A 27,712-nucleotide genomic window follows, 5' to 3' on the forward strand; every position below is an offset into this window, starting at 1 on the left:
TTTGTATTTTTAGTAGAGAAGGGGTTTTACCATGTTAGCCAGGATGGTCTTGATCTCCTGACCTCGTGATTCGCCCGCCTTGGCCTCCCAAAGTGCTGTGATTACAGGCATGAGCCACCTTGCTCAGCTGTGTTTAATTTTTGAGGCTCTACCAAATAATTTTTAACAACTGCAACATTTTACTTAAAAGTTAAAATTGCTACACATCCTTGGCAATGCTTATGGTTTTCTTTCTTTTCTTTTCTTTTTTTTCTTTTTTTAAATAGTAGCTGTTCTCATGAGTGTGAAGTGGCTTATCATTGTAGTTTTTTGCTTTTTGTTTTTGGAGATAGGATCTCACTCTGCCACCGAGGCTGGAATGCAGTGGCGTAATCAGTGATGCAGCCTTGACCTCCCAGGCTCAAGTGATCCTCCCACCCCAGCCTCTTGAATAGCTGGGACTATAGGCACACGCCACCACATCCAGCTATTTATTTATTTATTTTTTTCAAAGACAGGATCTTGCTCTGTCACCCAGGCTGGAATGCGGTGGTGCAATCATGGCTCACTGCAGCCTTGACTTCCTGGGCTCAAGCAATCCTCCTACCACAGCCTCCCAAGTAGCTGGAACTGCAGGCATGTACCACCATGCCTCACTAATTCTTAAAAAAAAAAAAAATTCTGTAGATATGGGGTCTCACGATGTTGCTTAGGCTGCTGACTAATTTTTCATAAGGACGGTAATCCTATTTGTGGGGGCTCTGGTTCCTGTTCTAGTCACCTCCAAAGGCCTCATCTCTCTCTCTTTTTTTTTTTTTGAGACAGATCTTGCTCTGTTGCCAGGCTGCTGGAGTGCAGTGGCAGGATCTCGGCTCATTGCAATCTCTGCCTCCTGGGTTCAAGCAATTCTCCTGCCTCACCCTCCTGAGTAGCTAGGACTACAGGTGCATGCCACCACACCCAGCTAATTTTTGTATTTTTAGTGGAGATGGGGTTTCACCATGTTAGCCAGGATGGTCTCGATCTCTGGACCTCATGATTACCGCCCGCCTCTCTCTCCCAAAGTGTTGTGATTACAGGCATGAGCCATTGTTCCTGGCCAGGCCTCATCTCTTAATAGCATTGCATTGGGGATTAGGATGTCAACATATGAATTTTAGGAGACAGCAGGGTTCAGACCATAGCACTAGTTAAGGAAGTTTTAATGGCGTATTTTAATTTTAATTTATTGTTATTGCTTAAACTACAATGATATTGATGTGGAGACGTATTTCTGATTAGGTGATCAAGTTATAATTGTTAACCTCAATTTAATTCCCAACACAAACCTAAAATTTTTCTTAAAATGCAAATTAAAAATATTATGAAATGAAGATATGTCTGTTGCAGACATTTGTTTTAAAAAAGGAAAAACGGGCAAAAAAAGCCTAGAGAATATATTAGTGTTATCACTACAATTTCCAGCCTAGCAAATACAAACTCCTTGGCTTATGTTCTTTTTTAAAATTCAGTAAAGTTTTCTGGAATTGTGGTTTTTACTGTCTGTCCCATTCCTTTGATTTGCTTCTTCAGGAATTCCTGTTACCTTTATGTTGGATCCCAAAAGAGACTTAATCATACTATTTCTCTTGAATACTTTTTCTCTTTCTTCACTGGAGCTGGATTGTGGAACCTTTAAATTTCCTTTTTTTTTTCTTAGACATTTCCTCATTTTATTGCATGAGGAATAAAATTTACAAAAAAAATCATTTTTCACCTGTTTCTCTCTTTGTTGAATTATACTGACTTTTTAACAGCATTATTAAGTAAATAATTGATATGAACTTTATAGTTACAGCATACAGTTTGATAACTTTTGAGATCCACACATCTCCATGAAACTATCACTACAAATAGTTTAGCGAATATAACAATCATGTCCCAAAGTTTTTCTTTGCCACTTTGTAATTCCTATTTCTCTCTTTTCCTTGCATTCCTAGCCTATCGTGAACCTGCTTTCTATTATTATTGATTTGTTTGCATTTTCTAGAATTGTATGTAAATGGATTTTTATGGTCTAGTTTCTTTTGTTTAGTGTTATTTTGAAATCCAATTATGTTATTGCATGTTTCAGTACTTCATTCTTTTTTTTTTTTCCGAGACGGAGTTTCACTCTTATTGCCCAGGCTGGAGTGCAGTGGCATGATCTTGGCTCACTACAACCTCTGCCTCCTGGGTTCAAGCGATTCTCCTGCCTCAGTAGCTGGGATTACAGGTGCCTGCCACCACGCCCAGCTAATTTTTTTTTTTTTTTTTTTGTATTTTTAGTAGAGACAGGGTTGGTCTTGAACTCCTGACCTCAGGCAGTCCACTCACCTCGGCCTCCCAAAGTGCTGGGATTATGGCGTGAGCCACCGTGCCCAGCCGTTATTCCTTTTTTATTGCTCACTACGATTGTATTGTGTGGATATATCACAAGTTTTAAAATCCATCCATTTGTTGATGGGTATATTAGCTATCTATTGCGGTATAACAGATTATCCAAAAACTTAGTGGCATGAAACAATATGCATTTATTATCTAACAGTTTTTTGGCCAGGGATTTGGGAGTGGCTTATTTGGGTGACTGGCGTAGGGTTTTTCATGAGATTGCTGTCAAGATGCTGGATGCTTTGAAGTCATTTGAAGGCTTCGCTGACATATCCAATTCAAAGATAGTTAACTTCTATGGCTGTGGGCCAGAGGCTTCAGCCTCTGATCTTCTGACCAAGGATCCTTTTTGCAGGGATGCTTGAGTCTTTTTTTTTTTTGACACGGTGTCTCACTGTGCTGCCCAGATTGGAGTGCAGTGGTGCTGTCTTGGCTCACTGTAATTTTTGCCTCCCGGGTTCAAGCGATTCTTCTGGCTCAGCCTCCCGAGTAGCTGGGATTATAGGCTCCTACCACCACCCCTGGCTAATTTTTGTATTTGTAGTAGAGATGGGGTTTTACCATGTTGGCCAAGCTGGTTTCAAACTCCTGACCTCAAGTGATCTGCCCGCCTCAGCCTCCCAAAGTGCTAGGATTACAGGTATGAGCCACCATGCCCAACCATGTTCTTATGGAATCTGGTAACCACTAAAACAAGTGATCCAAGAGCAGCATGAACAAAGAGAAAGTTGCAATGCCTTTTTTTTTTTTTTTTTTTTTTTGAGACAGAGTCTTGCTGTGTTGTCCAGGCTGGAGTGCAGTGGCATGATCTCGACTCACTGCAACTTCTGTCTCCCGAGTTCAAGTGATTCTCGTGCTTCAGCCTCCCGAGTAGCTGAGATTACAGGTGTGCACCACCACACCCAGCTGATTTTTGTATTTTTAGTAGAGATGAGATTTTGGCCTGTTGACCAGTCTGGCCTCTAACTCCAGGCCTCAAGTGATCTGGCTGCCCTGGTCTCCCAAAGTGTTGGAATTACAGGCATAAGCCATTGCGCCTGCTGGAAGCCTCAATTTCTATTATGACCTGCTCTCAGAAGTCACACATTGTCACTTCCCTCATGATATTATTTGCTAGAAATAAGTCACAACATCCAGCCCTCACTCAAAGAGTAAAAAATTAGTTTTTTTCTTTCAAAGGCTGGTTTTGAGGGGAGCAATGTTAAAGAATTTGTTGTCATATTTTAAAGCTACTGCAATGGACTTTGGGTGGTTTTTAGGTTTTGGCTATTACAAATAAAAATGCTTTTAAATATATATGTAAAAATCTGTGTAGACATAATTTTATTTCTTTGCGTAAATAGGAGTAAAACGGCTAGTTTGTAAGATAGTGTTATGTTTAAATTTTTACTACTTTTACACTGAAGATTTAAGATATCTGTAATACCGATTTGTTCTTGGATTCCTTCTGGTTTAGTCCTTTTTAAATTTTATTCTACTTCTTAAGTTTTGTCACCTCATTTCTGAGTTTTTATTCTGAATGTTTTATCTTGTTTTAAAATTGTAGTTTACCATTTTATCTGTTTTGTGTGTCTTTGATGTACTTTTTTTTTTTTTTTTTTTTGGTATATTGGGATGTTATTCTCCTTAGTTTTTCCCTAATAATAATTTTATGGGATTTAGCTTTTATACCTTCCTGTTGCTTATTTTTATGTCTCTGTCTTCTGAAATGATAGGAGGCAGGATTCAGGATAGCTTTTCTTTTCTTTTCTTTTTTTAAGGACGTGGACTCTCACTGGGTTGCCCGAGTTGAAGTGCAGTGGTGCAATCATAGCTCACTGCAGCCTCAAACTCCTGGGCTCAAGTGATCCTCCTGGTTCAGCCTCCTGAGTAGCTGGAACTACAGTCGTGTGCCACCATGCCCAGCTCACTAAAAAGTTTTTTTTTTTATTTTTATTTTTTTTAGAAATGGGGTCTTGCTGTGTTGCCCAGGCTGGTCTTGAACCCCTGGGCTCATGGAATCCTCCTGCCTTGGCCTCCCAAAGTGTTGGGATTACAGGTGTGATCCATGGCACCTGGCTCAGCATAGCTTTTATACCTTGTGTTGTTTTCATATGGCTTGTAAAAATATGACCACTTGTGTATTTGGTCTTGTAGATTCTCCCTGACTCTGCTCATCTGGACATTTTCTGTGTTTCTGCCACCCCTGTGCTGCTGAGTAGATTCCACTCCCAGCACTTTCTCAGTGAGGGCCCCAGAAGGGAGTCCAGGGTGACTAGTTTTGGGTGGCCCAGGCTGCTCCCATCTCTTCTCATCTTCTTACCGTAGAGCCCCTGCTCTCACCTAGTTTCAGGTGCTGTTCTCAGATCTGTCACCTGCTCTGCTTCCTGGTGAGCACTGATGTCTAGGTTCTCAGGGCCTCCTTGGCTCTCTTACTTTCCTTGGCTTCTTTCCTCTCAGACACTGATACCATGCCGGACTTCGGAGGGTTGGTGGTTTGTCTTTACCCACTTGTGTTTTGGAGTTTGCTGATTAATTGTGTTTCTATGTTTTTGGCTTTGCTGTCCAGTTGCTGTTTATGTGGAGATTTAGAGACATTCGAAAACTATGCCTTTACTAATGACACTTCTGGGTTTTCTGATTGTAAATTGTTAACTTAATGTCTATTTAATGAAGTTGATAGTGTTTTTTTGTTTTGATTTTTCTGTTAATCATCTCCACAGAGAAAAAGGAGTTGGGATATAGAATGCCCATCCTTTCCAGGAGAAAGACCACTGCAGGTCAGAAGAGCAGGTCTCAGGACAGCAGGGGCAGCTGCCTCTCTCTCTGAAGCATGGCTCAGGTGTGGAGAAGGGTTTCAGGACGCTTCTGGGACTCCGGTAAAGTATCTGTAGAATTGTTTTCCCTGAATGCCAAAGAGGAAATCCTGAGTGTTCAGAACATTGTAATTACATTTCATTGTAATTCCCTTTCTTATTCTTTCAGGACACTGTAATTGGTACACTCCTTTTCTTCCCTTTCATTCCTTTAATAATCGTGGCAAGTTAGTATTCACCTTTTTTTTTTTTTTTTGGAGACAAAGTCTCACTTTGTTGCCCAGGCTCGCGCAGTCATAGCTCAGGGCATCCTTGAACCCTTGAACTCCTGGACTCAGGCTGTCTTGCCTCAGCCTGTCAAATAGCTGGGACCATGCCTGGCTAATTTTTTTTTTTTTTTTTTTGAGACAGAGTCTCACTTTGTCACCCAGGCTGGAGTGCGGTGGGGCTATGTTGGCTCACAGCAACCTCCGCCTCCCAGGTTCAAGCAATTCTCTTGCCTCAGCCTCTCGAGTAGCTGGGATTACAGGTGCGTGCCACCATACGCGGCTCATTTTTGTAGTTTTAGTAGAGACCGGGTTTCACCATGTTGGCCAGGCTGGTTTGGAACTCCTGACCTCAGGTAATCCACCTGCCTTGGCCTTCAGAGTGCCGGGATTACAGGCGTAAGCCAGTGTGCCTGGCCGCCTGGCTAATTTTTAAAAAACTTTCTGTAGAGACAGGGTCTTGCTGTGTTGCCTAGGCTGGTCTCTAACCCCTGGCTGCAAGTCATCCTCCTGCCTCCGCCTCCCAGAGAGTTGGGATTACAGGTGTGAGCCCCCATGCCCAGCTCACACCTGTACCTCTTTAATCCATGCAGAACCTTTCTACTTCTTTGTTTGTAAATGAAGGATATTTACTAAGAATGTTCTCAGAAGATGAAACCATTTAGCATACCACTCTTCACAAGAAATGCATGTTTACTCTGGAGGCATACTCTGGAGATATTGCAGGTTTAGTTCAGGACCAACACAATAAAGTGAATATTGCAATAAAGTGATCACATAAATTCTTTGATTTTCCGGTATATATAAAAGTTATATTTATATTATACTGTAGTCTGTTAAGTGTGCAATAGTATTATGTCTAAAAAAGCAATGTATATACCTTAATTTAACAATATTTTATTGCTAAAAAAAATGCTAACAATCATAGGAGCCTTCACCAAGGTGTAATCTTTTTGCTGGGAAAGAGTCTTGCTTTGATGCTGATGGCTGCTGACTGATCAGGTTGGTGGTTGAAGGTTGGGGTGGCTGTGGCAGTGTCCTAAAATAGGGTGAAAGTGAAGTTTACCACATCTATTTACTATTCCTTTCATGAAAGATTACTGAGTAGCATGTGATGCTGATAATATTTGACCTGTAATAGAACTTCTTTCAAAATTGGACTCAATCCTTCCAAAGCCTGACACTGCTTTATCAACTAAGTTTATAGGATATTCTAAATTCCTTGTTATCACTTCAACAATGTTCACAGCATTTTCACCAGGAGTAGATTTTATCTCCAGAAACTACTTTATTTGTTCATCCGTAAGAAGTAACTCTTCATCCATTCAACTCTTAGAAGATTACAGCAATTCAGTCATATGTTCAGGTTGCACTTCTAATTCTAGTTCTCTTGCTGTTTCTATCACATCAGTTTTTCTGCTGAAGTCTTGAACTCCTCAGTCATACATAAGGGTTGGAATCAACTTCTTCCAGACTCCTGTTAATGCTGATATTTTGACCTTCTGTCATTAATCATGAATGTTCTTAATGGCGCATAGAATGGTGAATATTTTCCTGAAAGTTTTCAATTTACTTTGCCCAGATCCATCAGAGGAGTCACTATCTATGGCAGCTACAGCCATGTGACATGTATATCTGAAATAATAAGACTTGAAAGTCAGAATCACCCCTTGATCCATAGGTTGCAGAATGGAAGTGGTGTTAGCAGGCATGAAAATAACGTTAATCTCCTTGTGCTTCTCAATCAGAGCTCTTGGGTGACCAGGTGCATTGTCAATCAGCAGTAATAGTTTGAAAGAAATCTTTTTTTTTCTGAGCAGGTCTCAACAGTGGACTTAAAGTATTACAGTAAAGAATGCTGTAAAGAGATGTGCTGTCATCCAGGCTTTGTTGTTACATTTATAGAGCAGAGGCAGAGCAGATTTATCATATGGGCGCTAGGATTTTCAGAATGATACATGAGCATTGGCTTCAACTTAATGTTACCAGCTGCGTTAGCCCCTAATATGAGTATCAGTCTGTTCTTTGAAGCTTTATTGCCAAGCATTGACTTCTCTCTAGCTACGAAAGTCTTAAATGGCATCATCTTCTAATATAAGGCTCTTCCATCTCTATTGAAAATCTATTATTTAGCATAGCTACCTTCATCAGTGATGTTAACTAGATCTTCTAGATCACTGCTGCATTACCTTGTACTTTTATGTTATGGAGATGATTTGTTCATGAACCACCCTCTGCTAGTTGCAGACTTTTCTTCTCCAGCTTCACCTCTCTCAGCCTTCGTAGAATTGAAGAGAGTTAGGACCTTGCTCTGAATTCTGCTCTGGCTTAAAGGAATGCTATAGCGGTTCAATTTTCTATCCAGATTGCTAAAACTCTGTATTAGCAATAGTGCTGTTTTACTTTCTTATCATTTGTGTATTCACTGGAGTAGCACTGTCAGTTTCATTCAAGAACTTTCCTTTGCATTCACAACTGGCTTAACAATTTGGTGCAAGAGGTCTAAATTTTAGCCTATCTTAGTTTTTGCCATGCCTTCCTACCTAAGCTTTATCATTTCCAGCTTTTCTTTACTTTTTTTTTTTTTTTGAGATGGAGTCTCTGTCACTTGGGGTGGTGCAATCTTGGCTCACTGCAACCTCCGCCTCCCAGGTTCAAGTAATTCTCCTGCCTCAGCCTCCCGAGTAGCTGGGATTACAGGCGCCTGCCACCACGCCCAGCTAATTTTTGTATTTTTAGTAGCCACGGGGTTTCATCATGTTGGTCAGGCTGGTCTCGAATTCCTCACCTTAGGTGATTTACTCACTTTGGCCTCCCAGAGTGCTGGGATTACGGGTGTGAGCCACTGTGCCCGGCCATTTCCAACTTTTGATTTAAGGTGTGAAACATTCAGTTCTTCCTTTGTTTGAGCACTTTGAGGCCACTGTAAGGTTGTTAATTGACTTAATGTTAATATTGTTGTGTTGCAGAGAATAGGAGGCCTAAGGAGAAGGCAAGAGATGGAGGAGCAGCTGGTTGGTGGAGCAGTCAGAACACACACAGCATTTATTAATTTTGCTCTCTTATATTGGTTTTGACTGTGGCACCCCAAATCAGTTACAGTAGTAATACCAGAGATCACTGATCACAGACCATCATAGCAGATTTAATAATAATGATAAAGTTTGAAATCTTGGGATAATTATCAAAATATGACACAGAGACACAAGTTTATAGGTGAGCAGATGCTGTTGGAAAAATGGCACACAGAATTGGTTGACACAGGATTGCCAGAAATTTTCAATTTGTAAAAAACGCTTTATCTGTGAAGCACAATAAAACAAGGTATGCCTGTATATTCAGAATCTTTTGGCAATGAGATGTTCTGGATAATTTTTGTGTGTTTGTGTACTTACGGAGGAATGCTATTACAAACTCAAGATATTTGGGTATGAGTAGTAATGAGTACCTCATAGGCAGTCAGAGTCATATGAGTGAGCAGATATTACATTGAATGTTAATATGAAACGTTTTGGTCAGTCAGATCTCTTTAGATTCTGGAAAAATACAACAAATTTATAAATATATAAGGAGTACATGCTTTGGGAATACTGAAATTGGTGAATTGGTAAAGGAAATCAGAGAAGAATATGTTAAGGAGAGTATAGTTTAAGATTTTGAATATTTTATAAAAGTTTTTTTTTGCATTTGTCACATAAATTCCATGATTATTATTTTGCCTGCAGTCATTAACAGCTGAAGAGAAGACGATTACAGAAAAACACCTTGAATTATCCCCTAGACCCAAGCAAGGTAACTATTTTGTTGATTTCTTGACAGAGAAGATATAAGACTAATAAATCCTTCTGTGATTATTTTAAAAATTTGTTTTTTTAAAAAAGTTACATGGTTTGGGGAGACTATATTCGTAGTTAAAAAACATCAAGACAAGGTAAAAAGGTATTTTTGAGAACTCTGTCGTCGCTGTCACCATCTACCCCATTTCTCCTGCCCGCCTAACTAACATTTTTGTGTGTGTCCTTGCTGAGTTCTTTTTTTCTTTTTTTTGAGACAGAGTCTCGCTCTGTCGCCCAGGCTGGAGTGCAGTGGTGTGACCTCGGCTCACTGCAAGCTCCACCTCCCAGGTTCACACCATTCTCCTGCCCCAGGCTCCCGAGTAGTTGGGACTACAGGTGCCCGCCACCGTGCCCAACTAATTTTTTTGTGTGTTTTTAGTAGAGATGGAGTTTCACCGTGTTAGCCAGGGTGGTCTTCATCTCCTGACCTCATGATCTGCCTGCCTTGGCCTCCCAAATTGCTGGGATTACAGGCGTGAGCCACCATGCTTGGCCCCTGAGTTCATTTTTATCACAGAGCCCCGTAGGTTTAGCTCATGCTCATAGCTCCAGGGTTTTGTGTGGTTTTTTTTTTAAATCAGATTTGGGAAGGAAACGTGACCTATGCCAAAAGAACTATACTGCTTCAGGCTCTGAAATTCTTTCTTGATGAATTAGGGAACTTTAAATAAGTAGTAGAAAACTGTTCAAACACTAGAGTATTTGGATAAATGAGGTTGAATTTGTCTCCTGCAGCAGGACATCCAGAGGGCTAAATTCTTTCTGAATTCTGTAGCCTGAGTGTGGGATTGGTTCTCATGGTCGGTAGGTGGTGGCTGAATTCTCCAGGCTGAATTCTTGGAAGAGTGTAGGTGCTGAGGATTTTTGCCAAGTCAGCTTTGCCTTTCTTTTGGGAAGGAATGCCCTTCCCAGTCTAGTCTACCTTTGACTAGAACCTGTTACAAAGGGTCACCTCCACTAAAGATACTTTAGTGAAATTAAGGATTTTTAGATAGGTATGTTGCTGCTAAAGAAAACTGGGGTTATTAGTAATGAAGAGGGGGTGGGTGGATATTAGGTTGGCCGCTGGTTCTGCCGCCATAGGCAGTCAGCCCCGCTGTGGGTGTGTAGGAAGAGTGAGGGCTTGTGACTTCCGGGATCTTGCTGCATCCTAGCTCTATAATCTTTGAAAACTAAGCTAAACATTCGCAGTCTCAGTTTTGTATCTGGAGAATGGGTATAATCATTGGGTTATTATGAATATTAAGTGAGCTAAAAATAGTAGATTAAATGCCTAGAGGTGCTTCAGTAGGTGCTTGATTGATGACAGCAGTTGCTCGTATGTCAGTGGCATAACTTTCTGTGACATTCTAAACCATGTTATTATTTCAGTGACATGCATTCTTTTCTATACAAATGAAAAAGAAAATTTACCAAAAATGTTTCTTTAAAATTTATAAAATGTTGTATTATGAAATAAACTGTACACATCTTTTAAATACTATAATCTTCTGATGGAATTGCAGAAGCTGTTGGCGAAGACAAGCTTCTGACCTTAGGCACACATTACAAAAGCATGTTCCCCGACTCTGCTTCCCAGCTGTCATAAAAATACTGCCTCCTCACCCAAAATGTAGTATAGAATTTTTATCCTGGAATTTTTGTTAATAGGATGTCTTAAACTAATACTTCAGTATTAGTTTAAATGAACCTGTTAAAAATGAACCAGTTCTACGAAATTCCTCGAGTCCCTTTTCTATCAGTCTCCACTACAAATAGCGAGCCTTTATTAAGTTATTAATAATGATTTTTTGCCTTAGCAAGCTGCGTATGTTATAAATAAAGTAACTATACATTCATACAAGCTCTTCTAACCTTTCAGAATATATTGATCATTCTATAGAGTAGAAAGTACACCAGCGTATGGGTCAGATAAGTAGTGGCATGGGAAAATCATCCAAAAATGTATTTTTGTTATGAAATACAAGGTAACAACTTATTTAATGTTTCTTTTTCAAAGTTGAATTTACTTATATATGTTTAAAATCTCCAGAAAAGATTCAAGCCATATCTGCTAAAGAAAAATACTTTACCCCCGACATATTATAAAAGTTTAGAAACCAAGATTAACTTGATCTTTGAATATTATAGCAATTGACACTAATGAGAAAAGGAAAAAACTAAAATTATCCGGCTAATAAAAATTTGCTAATAATTATTATTTCTTGACCTGCCTGTTTCCCCACTAGACCACTGGCTTCTTAAGGGCAGACCCCATCTGTTGCTCATCTTTATATCACTGCTGAACTAGTTTCCAAAGGCTGTATTATGGCCTTTGAAAGTACCACAAACTGGGTGGCTTTAATCAGCAGAAACTGACTGTCTCACAGTTCTGTAGGCCAGTCTCCAAAATGAAGCTGTTGGCAGGGTTGGTTCATTCTGAGGGCTGTGGGGGAAGAATCTGTTCTAGACCTCTCTCCTTGGCTTGTAGATACTGCGTTCTTCCTCTGTCTCTTCCCCAGGTCTCTTCACATTGTTTTCTCTGTGCATGTCTGTCTTTGTGTCCAGATTTCCCCTTATAAGGATTTCAGTCATCTTGGATTAGGGCCCACCCTAATTACCTTACTTGAATTTGATTACCTCTATGAAGACCCTGTCTCCAAATAAAGTTACATTCTGAGGTACAGAAGGTTAGGACTTCAACATATGAATTTTGGGGGGCGGGGTGGGAACACAGTTCAGCTCATAACACCGGGTGCTAGGACAGTGCCTAGCCCACAGTGGGCACCCAGAAATGTTCAGTCTGGCTAATATTTATCCTACAGTTCCATTGGAATGAGCCTTGATATCAAGGACACCCTCTTTTCAGCAAGTAAAATTAGTTGCTAATCAATTCCTGGTAGTGGCTTTTTTTTTTTTTTTTTTTGAGATGGTAGTGGTTTTAACTATCTAGTTGTGCAGTCAGGTGCCTATAATTCATGGATTTATAAATCTAGAGTCCTGGTTTCTGAGGTTTTGAATGACATAACTAATGATTATCCTGTCTTTTAAATTAGATGGTACATAAGCATCAGACAGTTACATATTTTCTTAAGATACTCACACTAAACTAATCGTGAAAACAACTGCAGGTCTCTCTGACTTGGGAGCCACGCATAATGGTTAAGAACATGGACTCAGAAGCTAAACTGCCTGGATGTGTCTCTCAGGCACCACAGCTGCTGGCCGAAAAAAGGCATTACATTTGGGAAGTGCTTTTCAATGAATGATTCATAACATAGGAACTGTACGAATAAAGCTGTAAATTCACCTAAACATAAAGGGGAAAATAGCATGGCCAAAATTACATATATAAGTCTGGTATTAATGTATAGGGCAGGAAGATCACTTGAGCCCAGGAGTTTGAGGCTGCAGTGTGCTGTGATCATGCCTGTGTACAGCTGCTGCAGTCCATCCTGGGCGACATAGCAAGACCACATCTCTTACAAAAAATTACACGTACATAAACAAAATTTAAAATTCAGAAAAACCAGGGAAAATATTGTGACTCATGTCACAGACCAAGGCTGATCTTTCTCATAAAGAACCGTCAGAACTTAATCTAGGGGAAAAAAGATAACTATTGCAAAAATAATGGTTATGGAGGGACTGCTTTCAAAAAAGGAAATATAAATGATTTTCAAATGTATGAAAAGATGCTCAGCCTCAAGGCAGTGAGGTCAGTTTTTTCTGATCAGATCATCCAAAATCTTAGTATATGTCTTTCCGTTTGTTCTTTTATGTTCTTTTGAAGTCTAAAAACGTGTACTTTGGTTTTACATGTCTCTTAAGTATCAGGGGAACCCACCCCCAGTATTTCAACGTAGGTTCTTTCTATTTTAGCTAAGTGTTGGCCAGCTGAGAAATAAAGAGTACAAAGAGAGGAATTTTACTACTGGGCCTCCAGGGGTGACATCACATATCGGTAGGACCATGATGCCCACCTGAACAGCAAAACTAGCAGGTTTTTATTAAGGACTTCAAAAGGGGAGTGGGTATACAAACAGGGAGTAGGTCACAAAGATCACATGCTTCAAAGGGCAAAAAGAAGAACAAAGATCACATGCTTCTGAGGACAATAAAGATCACAAGGCAAAGGGCAAAGCAAAGATCACAAGGCAAAGGGCGAAATCAAAAACTCCTGAGAAGGGTCTATATTCAGCTGCGCACGTATTGTCTTGATAAACATCTTAAACAACAGAAAACAGGGTTTGAGAAGAGAAACCCGTCTGACCTCAAATTCACCAGCGTGGGTTTTTTCCCCCACCCTATTATGCCTGAGGGTACTGCAGGAGACCAGTCCTTATCTCAACCACATAGGAGAGAGACTCCCAGAGAGCCCATTTATAGACCTCCCCCCAGGAATGCATTCCTTCCCCAGGGTTTTAATTATTAATATTCCTTGCTGGGAAAAGAATTTAGTGGTATCTTCCCTACTTGCATGTCCGTTTATAGGCTTTCTGCAAGAAGAAAAATATGGCTCTATTCTGCCCAACCCCACAGGCCATCAGACCTTATGGTTGTCTTCCCTTGTTCCCTGAAAATTGCTGTTCTCTTTTTTTTCAAGGTGCACTGATTTCATATTGTTCAAACACATGTGTTTTACAATCAATTTGTACAGTTCAACACAATGTGGTCCTGAGGTGAGGTACATTCTCACCTTACGAAGATAACAGGATTGAGAGATTAAAGACAGGCATAAGAAATTATAAAAGTATTATTTGGGAAGTGATAAATGTCTATATTAGAATGAAATCTTCACAATTTATGTTCAGAGATTGAAGTACAGAAATTGCAAAAGTATTAATTTTGGGAACTGATATATGTCCATATTAAAATGATACTTCACAATTTATGTTCCTCTGCCATGGTTCCAGCTGGTCCCTCCATTTGGGGGTCCCTGACTTCCCGCGACACTTAAGTTTCTTGTAGGTATTTTATTGTTTTTTCTACTGCTTTAAATTTGATTTCGTATCGTAGTTTGTACCTTGCCACCTTTATTGGACTTACTTATTAATGGTAGTAATTTTTCAGTTGGTTTCTTGACTTTTCCATGAATTCATTTTATAATTTGCAAATAGTGATAACTTCCTTTTCTTTTCTTTTTTTTTTGAGATGATGTCTCACTCTGTCACCCAGGCTAGAGTGCAGTGGCGCGATCTCTGTTCACTGCGACCTCCACCTCCTGGGTTCAAGCAGTTGTCTGCCTCAGTCTCTGGAGTAGCTGGGATTACGGGCCCCACAACCACGCCTGGCTAATTTTTTGTATTTTTAGTAGAGATGGGGTTTCACCATCTTGGCCAGCCTGGTGTTGAGCTTCTGACCTCATGATCTACCCGCCTCGGCTTCCCGAAGTCTGGGATTACAAGCGTGAGCCACCGCTCCCGGTTGATAACTTGCTTCTTGACTTACTTTTCAAATGCACAATAATGATAGAGATCTAGATAATGTCTCTTACAAGTACCCAGTTTATTAGCTTTTTAGATAGATATAGATTCTTAGGATGTTCTGAATAGTTTATTTTTCCTTTTATAACATGAACAATAGGCCACTTCAGTAATTCTAGATGTTTGTGGCACAAAGTAGTAAGTGTTCAGTAAATGTTGACTATTCCATGTTTTTTGCCTTTGTAAATACTGTTTTTTCAGACATCATCGTGTTAGTGAATCCTCTTTTCCTGATCAATGCAAAGTGGAACATTCAGTTTTTTTGTACCACCACTATTCCATGACATACGTCTGGTATAGTGTTAGTTTTTTTCATGATTAGTGTTTCCTTCCAGACCACACATGTTCCTTGTGGGAAGGAGTTTTCTTTTCTTTTCTCTTTTCTTTTCTTTTCTTTTCTTTTTTAGAGATGGGATCTTACTCTGTCACTCAGGATGGAGTGCTGTGGTGCAGTCATAGCTCACTGCAGCCTCAAACATTTGCTCTTAAACTCGTCCTCCTGCTTCAGACTTCCAAGTAGCTGGGACTACAGGCATGCACCACTATGCTCAGCTAATTTTTTAATTTTTTGTAGAGATTGGGTCTCACTATGTTGCCTAGGCTGGAGTTTTTTTTGTTTCCTCATGGTTTACTGTATCAGAGGGGTTCTGTAAATATGTATCTGATGAAGCCTAGGTTTATTTTTTGTAAAACATGAATTTTATAAATATCTAATCTCTTCATTTCATAGTGTATTGAAATGCGCTTTGAAATATATCAAATATACCACGTAGGATAAGATATGTATGTATATATGTACATATATATGTTTTAGCATTAGATTTATAATTATGAATATAAACAGAATAATTGATTTTTATTAGGTATATATTCCTTTTCTGACCAATATCAGAAAAGTTTGCTGTTGACTTTTGATTCTACCAAGATGAAATAGCCCCATTCTGGCTACGTTTTCCACCTATTAGAATGGCTATAATAAAAAATAGTGGCAATACCAAATGCTGGTGAGGTTGTGGAGAGACTGGATCACCAGTACATTGCAAGTGTACAGTAAAATGGTACAACCACTCTGGAGAGCAGTCTGGTGATTTCTTAAAGACTAAACATGCAATTACCATATAACCCAGCAACTGCATGCTTAGGCATTTGTCCCAGAGAATGAAAATTAAATTTACATAGCATCTTGTACACAGATGTTTATAAGCAGCTTTGTTCATAATAGCCCCAAACTAGAAACAACACAGATGTCCTTCAGTAGGTGAATGATTAAACAAACTATGGTGCATAGTATCATGGTGTACTATTCAGTAATAAAAAGAAAATAAATGTTGATAACTTAGATGAATATCTAAGAAATTATTCTGAGTGAAAAAAGTCAATCCTAAAAGGTTACATAGTGATTTTATTTATATAACGTGTGTGTGTGTGTGTGTGTGTGTGTGTGTGTGTGTGTGTGTGAGAGAGAGAGAGAGAGAGAGAGAGGAGAGAAAGGGAGAGAGACGGAGACAGACAGAGATGGAGTTTCGCTCTTGTTGCCCAGGCTGGAGTGCAGTGGCTCAATCTTGGCTCACTGCAACCTCTGCCTCCTGGGTTCAAGCAATTTTCCTGCCTCAGCCTCCCCAAGTAGCTGAGATTACAGGTACCTGCAACCACGCCCGGCTAATTTTTTTGTGTTTTTAGTAGAGATGGGGTTTCACCATGTTGGCCAGGCTGGTCTCGATTATATAACATTTTTATAATGACAGAATTACAGAAATGCAAAACTGAGTAGTAGTTGACAGAGTTCAGGGATTGGTATGGGGCCAGGAGATGGTGTAGCTATAAAAAGGTAATGCAAGGCATCCTGTGGTGATATAAGTGATCTGTATCTTGACTGGATGAGTGTCAGTATCCTGGTTGTGTTGTACTACAGTTTTGCAAGATGTTACCATTGGAGGGACTGGGTGGTGGATACAAGAGTTTTCTCTGTTGTTTCTTACAACTGTATATAAATCTAATATTATCTCAAAATAAAAAGTGTAATTAAATACAATGTTTGGTCTTAAGTGTTTTAAGCACCCTGCTCCCAGAGCTCTTAGCACGGCAAAGGAAGCACACAGAAGCATTCCTGTTACTCATAAGTTTTGACTTTGTGTTTTGCATTTTAAAAAATTTTTTGTTTTCATCAAATACCCCAGGAAATTATACTTTTATAAAATGTTATTTCAGGTCTTATTTTTCTGGTTTTCTTTTGTGCTCTAGTCACTTTCCTTTTTTTGTATAACTTAACCAGTTCTACTTCTTTTTCTTCTTGGAACTTGGCTTCGAACTCAAGAGAATGTTAGTGAGATTGTGCATAGAACTTCAGGTAGAAAGATTTGATGTAGACATTGCTTTTCCTATCACAGAGTTTTGTGTATTCGTGACTTTGGCAAAATTACACACATAAAATTGTATTCTGATAAATGACCATATAAGGAGATGATATTTATGTGCTTTCTTTTTCTTCAACAGAAACTACCACATTTAAAAGCACCAGTGGGCTTACAGATATAACATGGAGTTCCAGTGGAAGTGATTTTTCGGATGAAGATAAGACACTTTCTCAATTACAGAGAGATAATGGACATTGCTCTAGAATAGACAGATTTTGTAACAGGAACATTGTGTGTCCAGAAGATGGGACTAGTGAAGGTAAATTGATAATTTTGTTAGAAATCCAGTTTCTGTTAAATATTGGATTTAATATTGGAAGAAACTTACATTCCTTTCTAGTATTTATCATTAACATTCCACCTATCAGAATGGCTACAATAAAAAATAGTGACAATACCAAATGCTGGTGAGGTTGTGGAGAAACTGGATCACCAGTACATTGCAGGTGTACAGTAAAATGGTACAACCACTCTGGAAAAGAGTCTGGCAGTTTCTTAAAGACTAAGCATGCAATTACCATATAGCCCAGCAACTGCACCTTTAGGCATTTGTCCCAGAGAATGAAAATTAAATTCCTTTCTAATAGTTAGGATTTTACTGAGTTCCACCCTCTATGCTAAACACTTCAGAAACATTTTCTTGTTTAATATTTCTCAAAACAACTCTAGGAGATAGGTATTACAGATATTATTTTTATAGTTAACAACTTAAGCTTGGACTGATGGAATGGATTGGGATTCCATTTTAGGTCTCTCTGCTCCATAGCCAGTTCTTTCACCTTCTACACAGTGCCACGCCCACACTGCCTTCTTCCCAACCTGTTGGGTAAATACTGTGACAACCAGTGTGTGGTAGAGGTGTAACGTACTGACAAATTTCTATTCAGATGGCGTTTTATATTATGTCATGTTTTAGACATTGAAAGCAGAGTTTCTTATCCTTGACACTCTTGACATTTTGGGCCAGATGATTCTTTGTTATGGGGAGTAGCACCTTCCTCTGCCTATAGGATATTGTGCCGTGTCCCTTGCCTTTACCTGCTGGGTCACGGTAGGATCCCAACCACAGTGATGATAACCAAAGATGTCTCCAGATGTTGTCAAGGGTCCCCTGAAGGACAAAAATTACCCCTAGTTGATAACCACAGATGTAGAATTATGGAAATCATGTCCTTTTAGAATTTTTAAAATATACAAATAATCTGTAGAATATTTAAATGTCTTAATGTTTTCAAAATAATCTTGTGACTTTTAACTCTTGACAGTTCATGTTAGTTACCTAGGGTTAGGTTTGTACAGAGACAGCTTCTCGGGAGGGTAGTTAAATTCTTTTGACCACTTTGTATGTCATTTTGGTAATTATTAATTCCATTGACATTTTAGTAGTTACCAGGTGAAGTGGTCTTTTAGGATTATATATAAGCTGATAGCAATTCGACCATAGTAAATTAAATTTATTGTTACATAACTCTTGGTTTGTCTTCATACATTTCAGAATACAAAGTTTATGCTTTTTATGGGTAAATAGTATGGTTTGTTCCTCCCAAAGTGCTGGGATTACACATGTGAGCCATCGTGCCCAGCCTCCCTTCCATTTGGTTTTTAGCAATTGTCTAAAAGTTTTTATAACTTTCGGAAAATCTCTTAAATTATTGGAGATCCAATTTCCTCATCTGTAAAATGCAAATTTAAGTGTAATAGTAGCAGTCTTCCTGTTTTTTAAAAGTTTTGTGACCACAAAAGTTTTGTGATGAAAGCGCCAGTTATTTCATAGCATGCATCACATTGCAATATGTATTAATCTGTGGGCTACTTCAGGCTAGGAATGGTGCTGTTTTCTCTCTTGTATTTATTTCGTATTGTAAGTATCTTGAATGGTGTGATGGGCTCTTTTTAGGCACTTGCTTTGTCTAATGAATGAAGGAGTGAATGAATGAACGAGTGCCGCAAAGATGTGTGATACTGGCGGCAGCTCTGAGGGCATTTGTGTTTTTCCCTTGTCTGTCCCTGGCTTCCTGTTGGGAAGGTTCAGCAGCCTGGAAAATCTCTAATGTGTTCCCCTGCCTGGCTTCCATGACTGAATTTGATGTTTATGTGGGAAGCAGTTGCCATTATGCATCTGCTTCTCTCAGTGGTGGCTGGACCTTCAGTCTGTTAAAATCATTATAGTGGCTGTTTTTTTTAAGAGATGAGGTCTTGCTCTGTCACCGAGGCTGGAGTGCAGTGGATCATAGCTCACTGTAACTTCAAACTCCTGGGCTCAAGCAATCCTACTATATCCTCTTAATTATGTTTAGTGAAAAAGTCTAGCCGTGTAAGAAAGGAGGAAAAAATAATACATAGTTTATTTGCTTAACCATGCTGGAGAAACTCTACAAGGATACAGAAACAATAAAAGTAGTTAACTTAAAATTGGAGTTGGAGTAAAATTTGGGAGAAACAGTGATTTGAGATGAGAGTAGAAATATACTTTTCACTGTCTAAATTTTTTTTTTTTTGAGACAGAGTCTCGTTCTGTTGCCCCGGCTAGAGTTGAGTGGCACGATCTCGGCTCACTGCAACCTCCACTTCCCGGGTTCAGGCGATTCTGGTGCCTCAGCCACCTGAGTAGCTGGGACTATAGATGTGCGCTGCCATGTCCAGCTAATTTTTTGTATTTTTAATAGAGACAGCATTTCATCTTGTTGACCAGGCTGGTCTTGAACTCCTGAGTTTTGGCATTCTGCCCACCCTGGCCTCCCAGAGCTCTAGGATTATAGGCATGAGCCATTGTGCCTGGCCCTAGATATGTTTTTTAAAATTACTAAGTGACATGGATAACTACTAAGAATAAAGGAGATTTAAAAGTGAAAGATTAAGGAGATAATTAAGCAAGTTAAAAATTGTATTTTTTAGGTGAATTACAGTTTATTGACTGGGAGATCGACAGTGACAGGGCAGAGGCTAGTGACTGTAATGAATTTGAAGATGATGAGGGTGCTGTGGAAATCTCAGACTGTGCTTCTTGTGCAAGTAATCAGTCTTTGACAAGTGATGAGAAGCTATCGGAGCTTCCCAAGGTAAGAATGAATTATTTCAAAACTTTTAGTCTCTGTATAACATCTGCTAATCATAGTTGTTTTGTGTGTGTGTGTGTGTGTGTGTGTGTGTGTGTGTGTGTTTTCCTGTCCTTCCTCAAGAACAACCACTTTTGACTCTTAGGGGATTCTTTTCTTCTTTACTCGCTTATCTCTAAATAACATGCTTGTGCTGTACTTCTCAACGTGGATAAATATTGATCTCTCTTCTCGCTCACTTCCCACCCTCACTGCACGCTGAACTTTTTTTATCCGACTGTTCTCCCAGTGCAGATATATCAAAGTTTGGTTAGATTATATTCAGCATTTTACACAATTGTGAATAAATAATATTGATAGCCAAGGGAAATATTATTATCCTTTGCAACTATTTGCTTTCCCTAGACTTAATAATTATTTTGGTTTTTGTTCATCTAGTTTTACTTATTGATGGAAAAAAATACTTTTTCATCATTGCCTAGCTCCCTTGTTAAGATTTTCAGACAGCAGGCATTCTATGAGTTTCATTTTTTTGGAGAACTCTTTCCCACAACCTCCTAGCTGCTCCAGTTTGAACTCAGCGTCCTCTCTCCTTTCGCGAACATTGTCACCCGGACTTTGCTATCATTCTGGGAATTTATTGACCTCTGTCCTGTATTGTGCTCCTTTATCCAGGATTTCATGTTTTCCTCTTTCTTGGTTTTCACCCTGTTTTAGTTGAACACATCTTACCGTAACTTCCTGAGGAATTATTTGGTATGTCAGAAGATGCTTTTGTCATATTTTGATGTGTGATTGAAAATTTGTATAGAATTTTTAGGTTGGAAATAATTTTCCTTCGAAGTTTTGAAGGCATTGCTTCATTATCTTAGCTCAAGTTGCTGTCCATAACCTTGAAGCTATTCTCATTCTTGACCTTTTAAGATTTTTCTCTTCATTACTGGTTTTAAGCAGTTTGATTGTGATATGCCTTGGTATGATTTTTCAGTTGGTGTTTGTCAAGCCTTTTGAATCTATGGTATTTTGGGGGTTCCCCAAGACCACCTCCAGGTTCAGCAGTTGACTAGGAGGATACACAGGACTTAGCATATAGTCATACTCATGGCCATCATTTATTACGCTGAAAAGATACAAAAATAGGGTGAAAAAAAGGGTGTAAAAAAGGGTCTTGCTGTGTCACCCAGGCTAGAGTGCAATGGTGCGCTCATAGCTCACTGCAGCCTTGATCTCCTGGGCTCAAGTGATCCTCTCACCTCAGCCTCCAGAGTAGCTGGTCCTACAGGCATGTGCCACCACGTCTGGCTGATTTTTGTGTTTTTTGTATAATGTGGTTTGCCATCTTCCCCAGGCTGGTCTCGAACCCTTGTGTTCAAGGGATCCGTCCACCTTGGTCTCCCAAAGTGCTGGAATTGCACGTGTCAGCCACCATGCCTGGCCAAAAGAATGCAAATTTAAATCAGCAGTCTTCCACGAGTCCTCTCCCAGTGGAGTCACACAGTATATGCTTAATTCTTTCAGCAAAATGTTTAGATGACATGTGTGAAGTGTTATGTACTAGGGAACTCATTAGAGACTCAGGGTTTTTATTAGGGACTGGTAACATAGGCACCCTCTCCCTAGAATCTACCCAAATTCCAGACTTCAGAAAGAAAATGGGTATTCAGTATAAACCATATTGTTTGCACAGTTTAGGCACAGTGACCCACCATTATTTATCATTTATGGAATGATGAAGATTCTCCTGAAATCTGTTTTCAGAAGCTAGGCAAGGACCAGCTTTGCAAGCAGGGTTTTCTAAGGATAGCTACTTCAGGCCGACTATGTTAACTCTTTTCTGCGTATATGTGAGTTTGTAGTTTTCATCACATTTGGTAAGTTTTTGGCTTTTACTTCTCAATACATTTTTTTTCTGACTCCCCTTTTCATTTCCTCCTGTGACTCCAATTACATGTATATTAATTAGCTGCCTAATGTGTCATGTCTCATTTTTGCTGTCATTGTTTTGTCCCCTTCATTTCATTTTGGGTGGTTTCTGTTGCTACATCTTCAAGTTTTTTTTTAATTCTTTTTTTTAATAACTTTTTTTTAATTCTTCAGTATATTCTGCAGGTAATACTATAAGTGTGTTGGTCATCTCTGACATTGTAGTTTTCATTTCTAGAAGTTTGATATGAGTCTTTTTATATTGTCCATGCCTTTCCTTAACATGTCATACATTCTATATTTTGAACATAGAGTATATTTATAATAACTTTTTAATGGCTATTTTGGTAAATCTATCTGTGTCATTTCTGTGTCTATTTCGCCTCCTTATGGGTTGTATTCTTCTGCTTTTTTGCATGCCTATACATTTTAAAAAATTGTAAAATGCAAAGCACTGTTATTATAGTCATCATTCTGTGTATTAGATTACTAAAGCATATTCCTTCTGTCTAAATGAAATTTTGTATCCTTTAATCGGCATCTTCCCTTTCTCCATCCACTTTTCTCTCCCAGCCTCTGGTAACCAACATTCTACCCCGATTCTGTAAGTTCTACTTTTTTAGATTCCCCATGTAAGTAAGATCATGCTGTATTTGTCTTTGTGTGCCTGGCTTATCTGAGTTAACGTAATGTCCTCCAGGTTCATTTATGTCGCAAATGATAGAATTTCCTTCTTTATTAAGACTGGGTAGTATTCCATTGTGTAGATATACTACATTTTCTTTATGCATTCATCTAGACACCTAGATTGTTTCCAAATCTTAGCTATTGTGAATAGCACTGCAATTAACATGGGAATGCAGATTTTTTTTTAGCATACTGATTTCAATCCTTTGGCCCAGAAGTGGGATTACTAGATTATATGGTAGTTCTATTTTTTCGTTTTTTGAGAGACCTTCATGCTATTCTCCATAATAGCTGTGTTAATTTACATTCCCACCAACAGTGTACAAGAGTTTGGCCTCCCAAAGTGCTGAGATTACAGGTGTGAGCCACCGCGCCTGGCCTGCAGTATTTTCTTTTAGGACATTTAACAGATGTATTTGATTACTGATATGACTTTCCATATTAACTTGATAGTACTTTGATATTATTGGCTGGGGTTTTATAATTTATTTTATTGGTGTCTTCAAGAACCATTTGCTGTGGTTTGAATGTCCCCTCCAAAACTCTTGTTGAAATTTAATTATCATGGTGACAATATTAAAATATGGGACTAATACAGTTTGGGTCTGTGTCCCGAACCAAATCTCATGTTGAATTGTAATTTCCATTGTTGGAAATGGGGCCTGGTGGAAGGTGACTGGATCATGGAAGTGCATTTCTCATGAATGGTTTAGCACCATCCCCCTTGGTACTGTCCTCACAATAGTGAGTGAGTTCTTGTGAGAGCTGAAAATTTAAAAGTGTGTAGCAGCCTGGCACCGTGATTCCTGCCTATAATCCCAGCACTTTGGGAGGCCAAGATGGGAGGATCAGTTGAGCCCAGGAGTTTGAGACTGACCTGGCCAACATAGCAAGACCCTGTCTCTATTAAAAAAATAAATACATAAATACATAAAAGTGTGTAGCACTGCCCGCTTTGCTCTCTTGCTTTCACCGTGTGAAATGTCTGCTCCCTCCTCTCACTGCTTTCACCATGTGAAGTGCCTGCACCCACTTTGCCTTCCACCATGAGTGAAAGCTCCCTGAGGCGTCCCCAGAAGCATATGCCACCATGCTTCCTGTACAGCCTGCAGAACTGAGACAGTTAAACCTCGTCTTTTATAAATTACCCAGTCTCAGGCATATCTTTATACCAATGTAAGAATGGTATATATTAAAAGAATGGTATATGTTAAAAGAACCTTTTAATGGTTCCTGTATTAGGATTAGGCCATGAGGGCCTTGCCCTCATGGATAGATTAATATCATTATCACAGTAGTGGGTTTGTTACCACAAGGACGTGTTGTTATAAAAATTTTCTGTCCCTTGCTCTCACCCTCACTTGTCTTTCTGCTTTCTGCCATGGGAAGGTGTACAACAAAGGTCCTTACCAGGAGCCAGCACCTTAATATTGGAATTTCAGCCTCCATAACTGAAAGAAATAAACTTCTTTTCTCTGTAAATTACCTACCCTATGGTATTCTGTCATAGCAAAGCAAAATGGACTAAGACACCATACCTACAGAGGGCAGCAGAGACATAGCAGTGAATTCTCATAACCTAATTTTTCAGGAAGTGTGAAGGAAATTGGGTTTAGGTGAACTTTGTTATGTAATTCTCATATACTTTATGTAGTGACTTCTATGCAAATACAGGCTAATAGACATAATAAATGTAAAGTAATGTGAGACTCAGGAACTTTTGTGAGAAGGTAAGCAACAGAAGCTGGTTGGCACAGATAAAAGATCTGAAAGTAGTTCGTGTAGTTTTAAAGGAAAAGTAAATGTGGCTTTCAAATTTGAAATAATGGATTCATTTTTATGAAACAGCTATTTTGTTTGTGTTCTTACCAGTAAGGGTAGGAAAAATGATTCAGTAACTCATAGAAGGTGGAATTATGGAAAAGTTTAAAAAAAACAAGAATAAACAATTTTGTATCACATGGGAGTGTATTATAACCTTGCAGAAAGTGATCTGACAAACCTTTAAAAATATTTCTAAATTTAATGTGCATATATATAATTTTCTTTATTTTTACTTATATAAATTTTTGAAAATCAGTTTTGCTTTTAATTCGTTTTAATAGTGAATTAGAATAAAATGATATGACTAGATGTGTACTAATTGTTAATGCCTAAGAACTGCCCATTGTTTTCACCTTTTTTCCCAATGTTTTACATTGTAAAATACACTCAACGTAAAATTTACTATTTTGACCATTTTTAAATGTGCAGTTCAGTGGTATTGAATATTTTCATAATGTTGTGTCAACTACCATCACCACCATCTATCTCCAGAACTCTTTTGATCTTGTGAAATTGAAACTCTATACTCATTAAACAGTAACTCCTCCTTCTGTCTTTCCCCCAGCTTCTGGCAACCACCATTCTACTTTGTGTATGATTTTGACTACTGTAATTACCTCATATGAATAGAATCATATAGTATATGTCTTTCTGTGACTGGTTTATTTCACTTAGCATAATATCCTTAAGGTTAATCCGTGTTGTTAGAATTTTTTATTTTTATTTTTTGAGATGGAGTCTCACTCTGTTGCCCAGGCTGGAGTGCAGTGGTGCGATCTTGGCTCACTGCAACCTCCGCCTCCTGGGTTCAAGTGATTGTCGTGCCTTGGCCTCCTAGTAGCTGGGATTATAGGCACATGGCACCACGCCCAGCTAACTTTTGTATTTTTAGTAGAGACGGGGTTTCACTATGTTGGCCAGGCTGGTCTTGAACTCCTGACCTCAAGTGATCTGCCCACCTCAGCCTCCCAAAGTGGTGGGATTACAGGCATGAGCCACTGAGCCCGGCTAGGATTTCCTTCTTATTAAAGACTGAATAGTATTCCATTGTATGTTTATACCACATTTTTACTTAATTTGTGACCTAACATATGGTCTATCCTGGAAAATGTTCTATATTCACTTGAGAAGAATATGTATGCTATTGTTGGGTACAGTGTTGTGTATGTGTCTGTCAGATCTAGTTGGTTAGTGTCTGAGGTCCTCTGTTTCCTTACTTATCTTCAATCTGGCTATTCTATCCACTATTGAGAGCAGGGTATTGATTTAATCATCTGTTATTTAGAAAGGTCTGTTTCTCCCTTCAATTCTGTCTGTTTTTGCTTCATATATTTTTGAAATCTTTTAATTGGTGCATAAATGTTTATAATTTTTGTCTTCTTGCTGTATCAAATAATGTATTCATATATAATATCCTTTGTCTCTTGTAACCTTTTTTGATTTAGTCTGTTTTCTCTGATATTAGTATAGACACCTCTACTCTGTTCTGGTTACTATTTGCATGGAATATCTTTTTCTATCTTTTAATTTTCAAACTGTATCTGTGGATCTAAAGTAAGTCTAGTATAGGCAACATATGGTTGAATCCTGTTTCTCTGTTCTGTCAATCTCTTGTCTTTTGATTGGAGAGTTTAATCCATTTGAATTTAGATTATTTGTACAGAAAGATTTCTGTCATTTTGTTGTTTGTTGTTTATATAACTTACTGCTTTTTGTGGGGGCCCTCATTTCCTGCATTACTGTCTTCTTTTGTGTTTACTTGATTTTTTTAATGAAATGTTTAAATTCGTGTCTCATTTCTTTCTTTCTTTTTTTTTTTTAATGGAGTCTCTATCATTCAGGCTGGAGTGCAGTGGCGTAATCTTGGCTCACTGCAACCTCTGCCTCCTGGGTTCAAGCAGTTCTCCTGCCTCAGCCTCCCTAGTAGCTGAGATTACAGGCATGTGCCAGGAGGTGGAACTCCTGACCTCAGGTGATCCACCCACCTCGGCCTCCCAGAGTGCTGGGATTACAGGCCTGAGCCACTGCACCCAGCCTCTTCTCTCATTTTTCTTTTTTTTCTTTTTTGAGACAGAGTTTCACTGTGTCACCCAGGCTGGAGTGCAATGGCGCAATCTCAACTCACTGCAACCTCCGCCTCCCGGGTTCAAGCGATTCTCGTGCCTCATCCTCCCTAGTAGCTGAGATTACAGGCATGTGCCACCATGCCTGGCTAATTTTTGTATTTTTAGTAGAGATGGGGTTTTACCATGTTGGCCAGGCTGGTCTCAAACTGCCGACCTCAGGTGATCCACCCACCTTGGCCTTCCAGAGTGCTGGGATTACAGGCATGAGCCACTGCGCCCGGCCTAGTACTTTGAACAAATTTAAAACAGTTGTCATAAAGTCTTTCTCTGGAAGATCTGCCATCAAGTCTTTTTCAAGGACAGTTGTGTTTATTTTTTTTTTTCTTTTGGATGTGTCATACTGTGTCTGGAATTGGTGGGTTCTTGGTCTTGCTGACTTCAAGAATGAAGCCACAGACCCTCACGGTGAGTGTTACAGTTCTTAAAGATGGTGTGTCTGGAGTTTGTTCCTTCAGACATTCAGATGTGTCTGGAGCTTCGTCCTTCTGGTAGGTTCGTGGTCTCGCTGTCAAGAGTGAAGCTGCAGACCTTCCTGGTGAGCGTTATAGCTCTTACAGGCAGCGTGTCTGGAGTTGTTCATTCTTCCCGGTGGGTTCGTGGTCTTGGCTTCAGGAGTGAAGCTGCAGACCTTCACAGTAAGTGTTACAGCTCATAAAGGCAGTGTGGACCCAAAGAGTGAGCAGCAGCAAGATTTACTGCAAAGAGTGAAAGAACAAAGTTTCCACAGTGCAGAAGGAGACCCCAGTGGGTTGCCGCTGGCTGTCTGGGCAGCGTGCTTTTATTCCCTTATCTGGCCCCACCCACATACTGCTGATTGGTCCATTTTATGGAGCGCTGATTGGTCCCCTTTACAGAGAGCTGATTGGACCATTTTGACAGAGTGCTGATTGGTGCGTTTACAATCCTTGAGCTAGACACAGAGTGCTAGACAG

At 39.3% G+C, this 27,712-nt stretch overlaps 1 protein-coding gene across 1 annotated transcript in view; it reads left to right on the forward strand.

Annotated features, from left to right (window-relative positions):
* Positions 1–27,712, forward strand: part of SPIDR (scaffold protein involved in DNA repair) — a 483,830-nt gene that overhangs the window by 27,945 nt on the left and 428,173 nt on the right. The window contains exons 2-5 of the mRNA XM_025393220.1: positions 5,091–5,246; positions 9,175–9,241; positions 17,244–17,423; positions 20,060–20,223. Coding sequence (XP_025249005.1) covers positions 5,091–5,246; positions 9,175–9,241; positions 17,244–17,423; positions 20,060–20,223 — 567 coding nt within the window. The remainder of the gene's footprint in view (positions 1–5,090; positions 5,247–9,174; positions 9,242–17,243; positions 17,424–20,059; positions 20,224–27,712) is intronic.

This window comes from Theropithecus gelada, chromosome 8 (assembly GCF_003255815.1).
Source record: "Theropithecus gelada isolate Dixy chromosome 8, Tgel_1.0, whole genome shotgun sequence".
Taxonomy (NCBI): domain Eukaryota; kingdom Metazoa; phylum Chordata; class Mammalia; order Primates; family Cercopithecidae; genus Theropithecus; species Theropithecus gelada.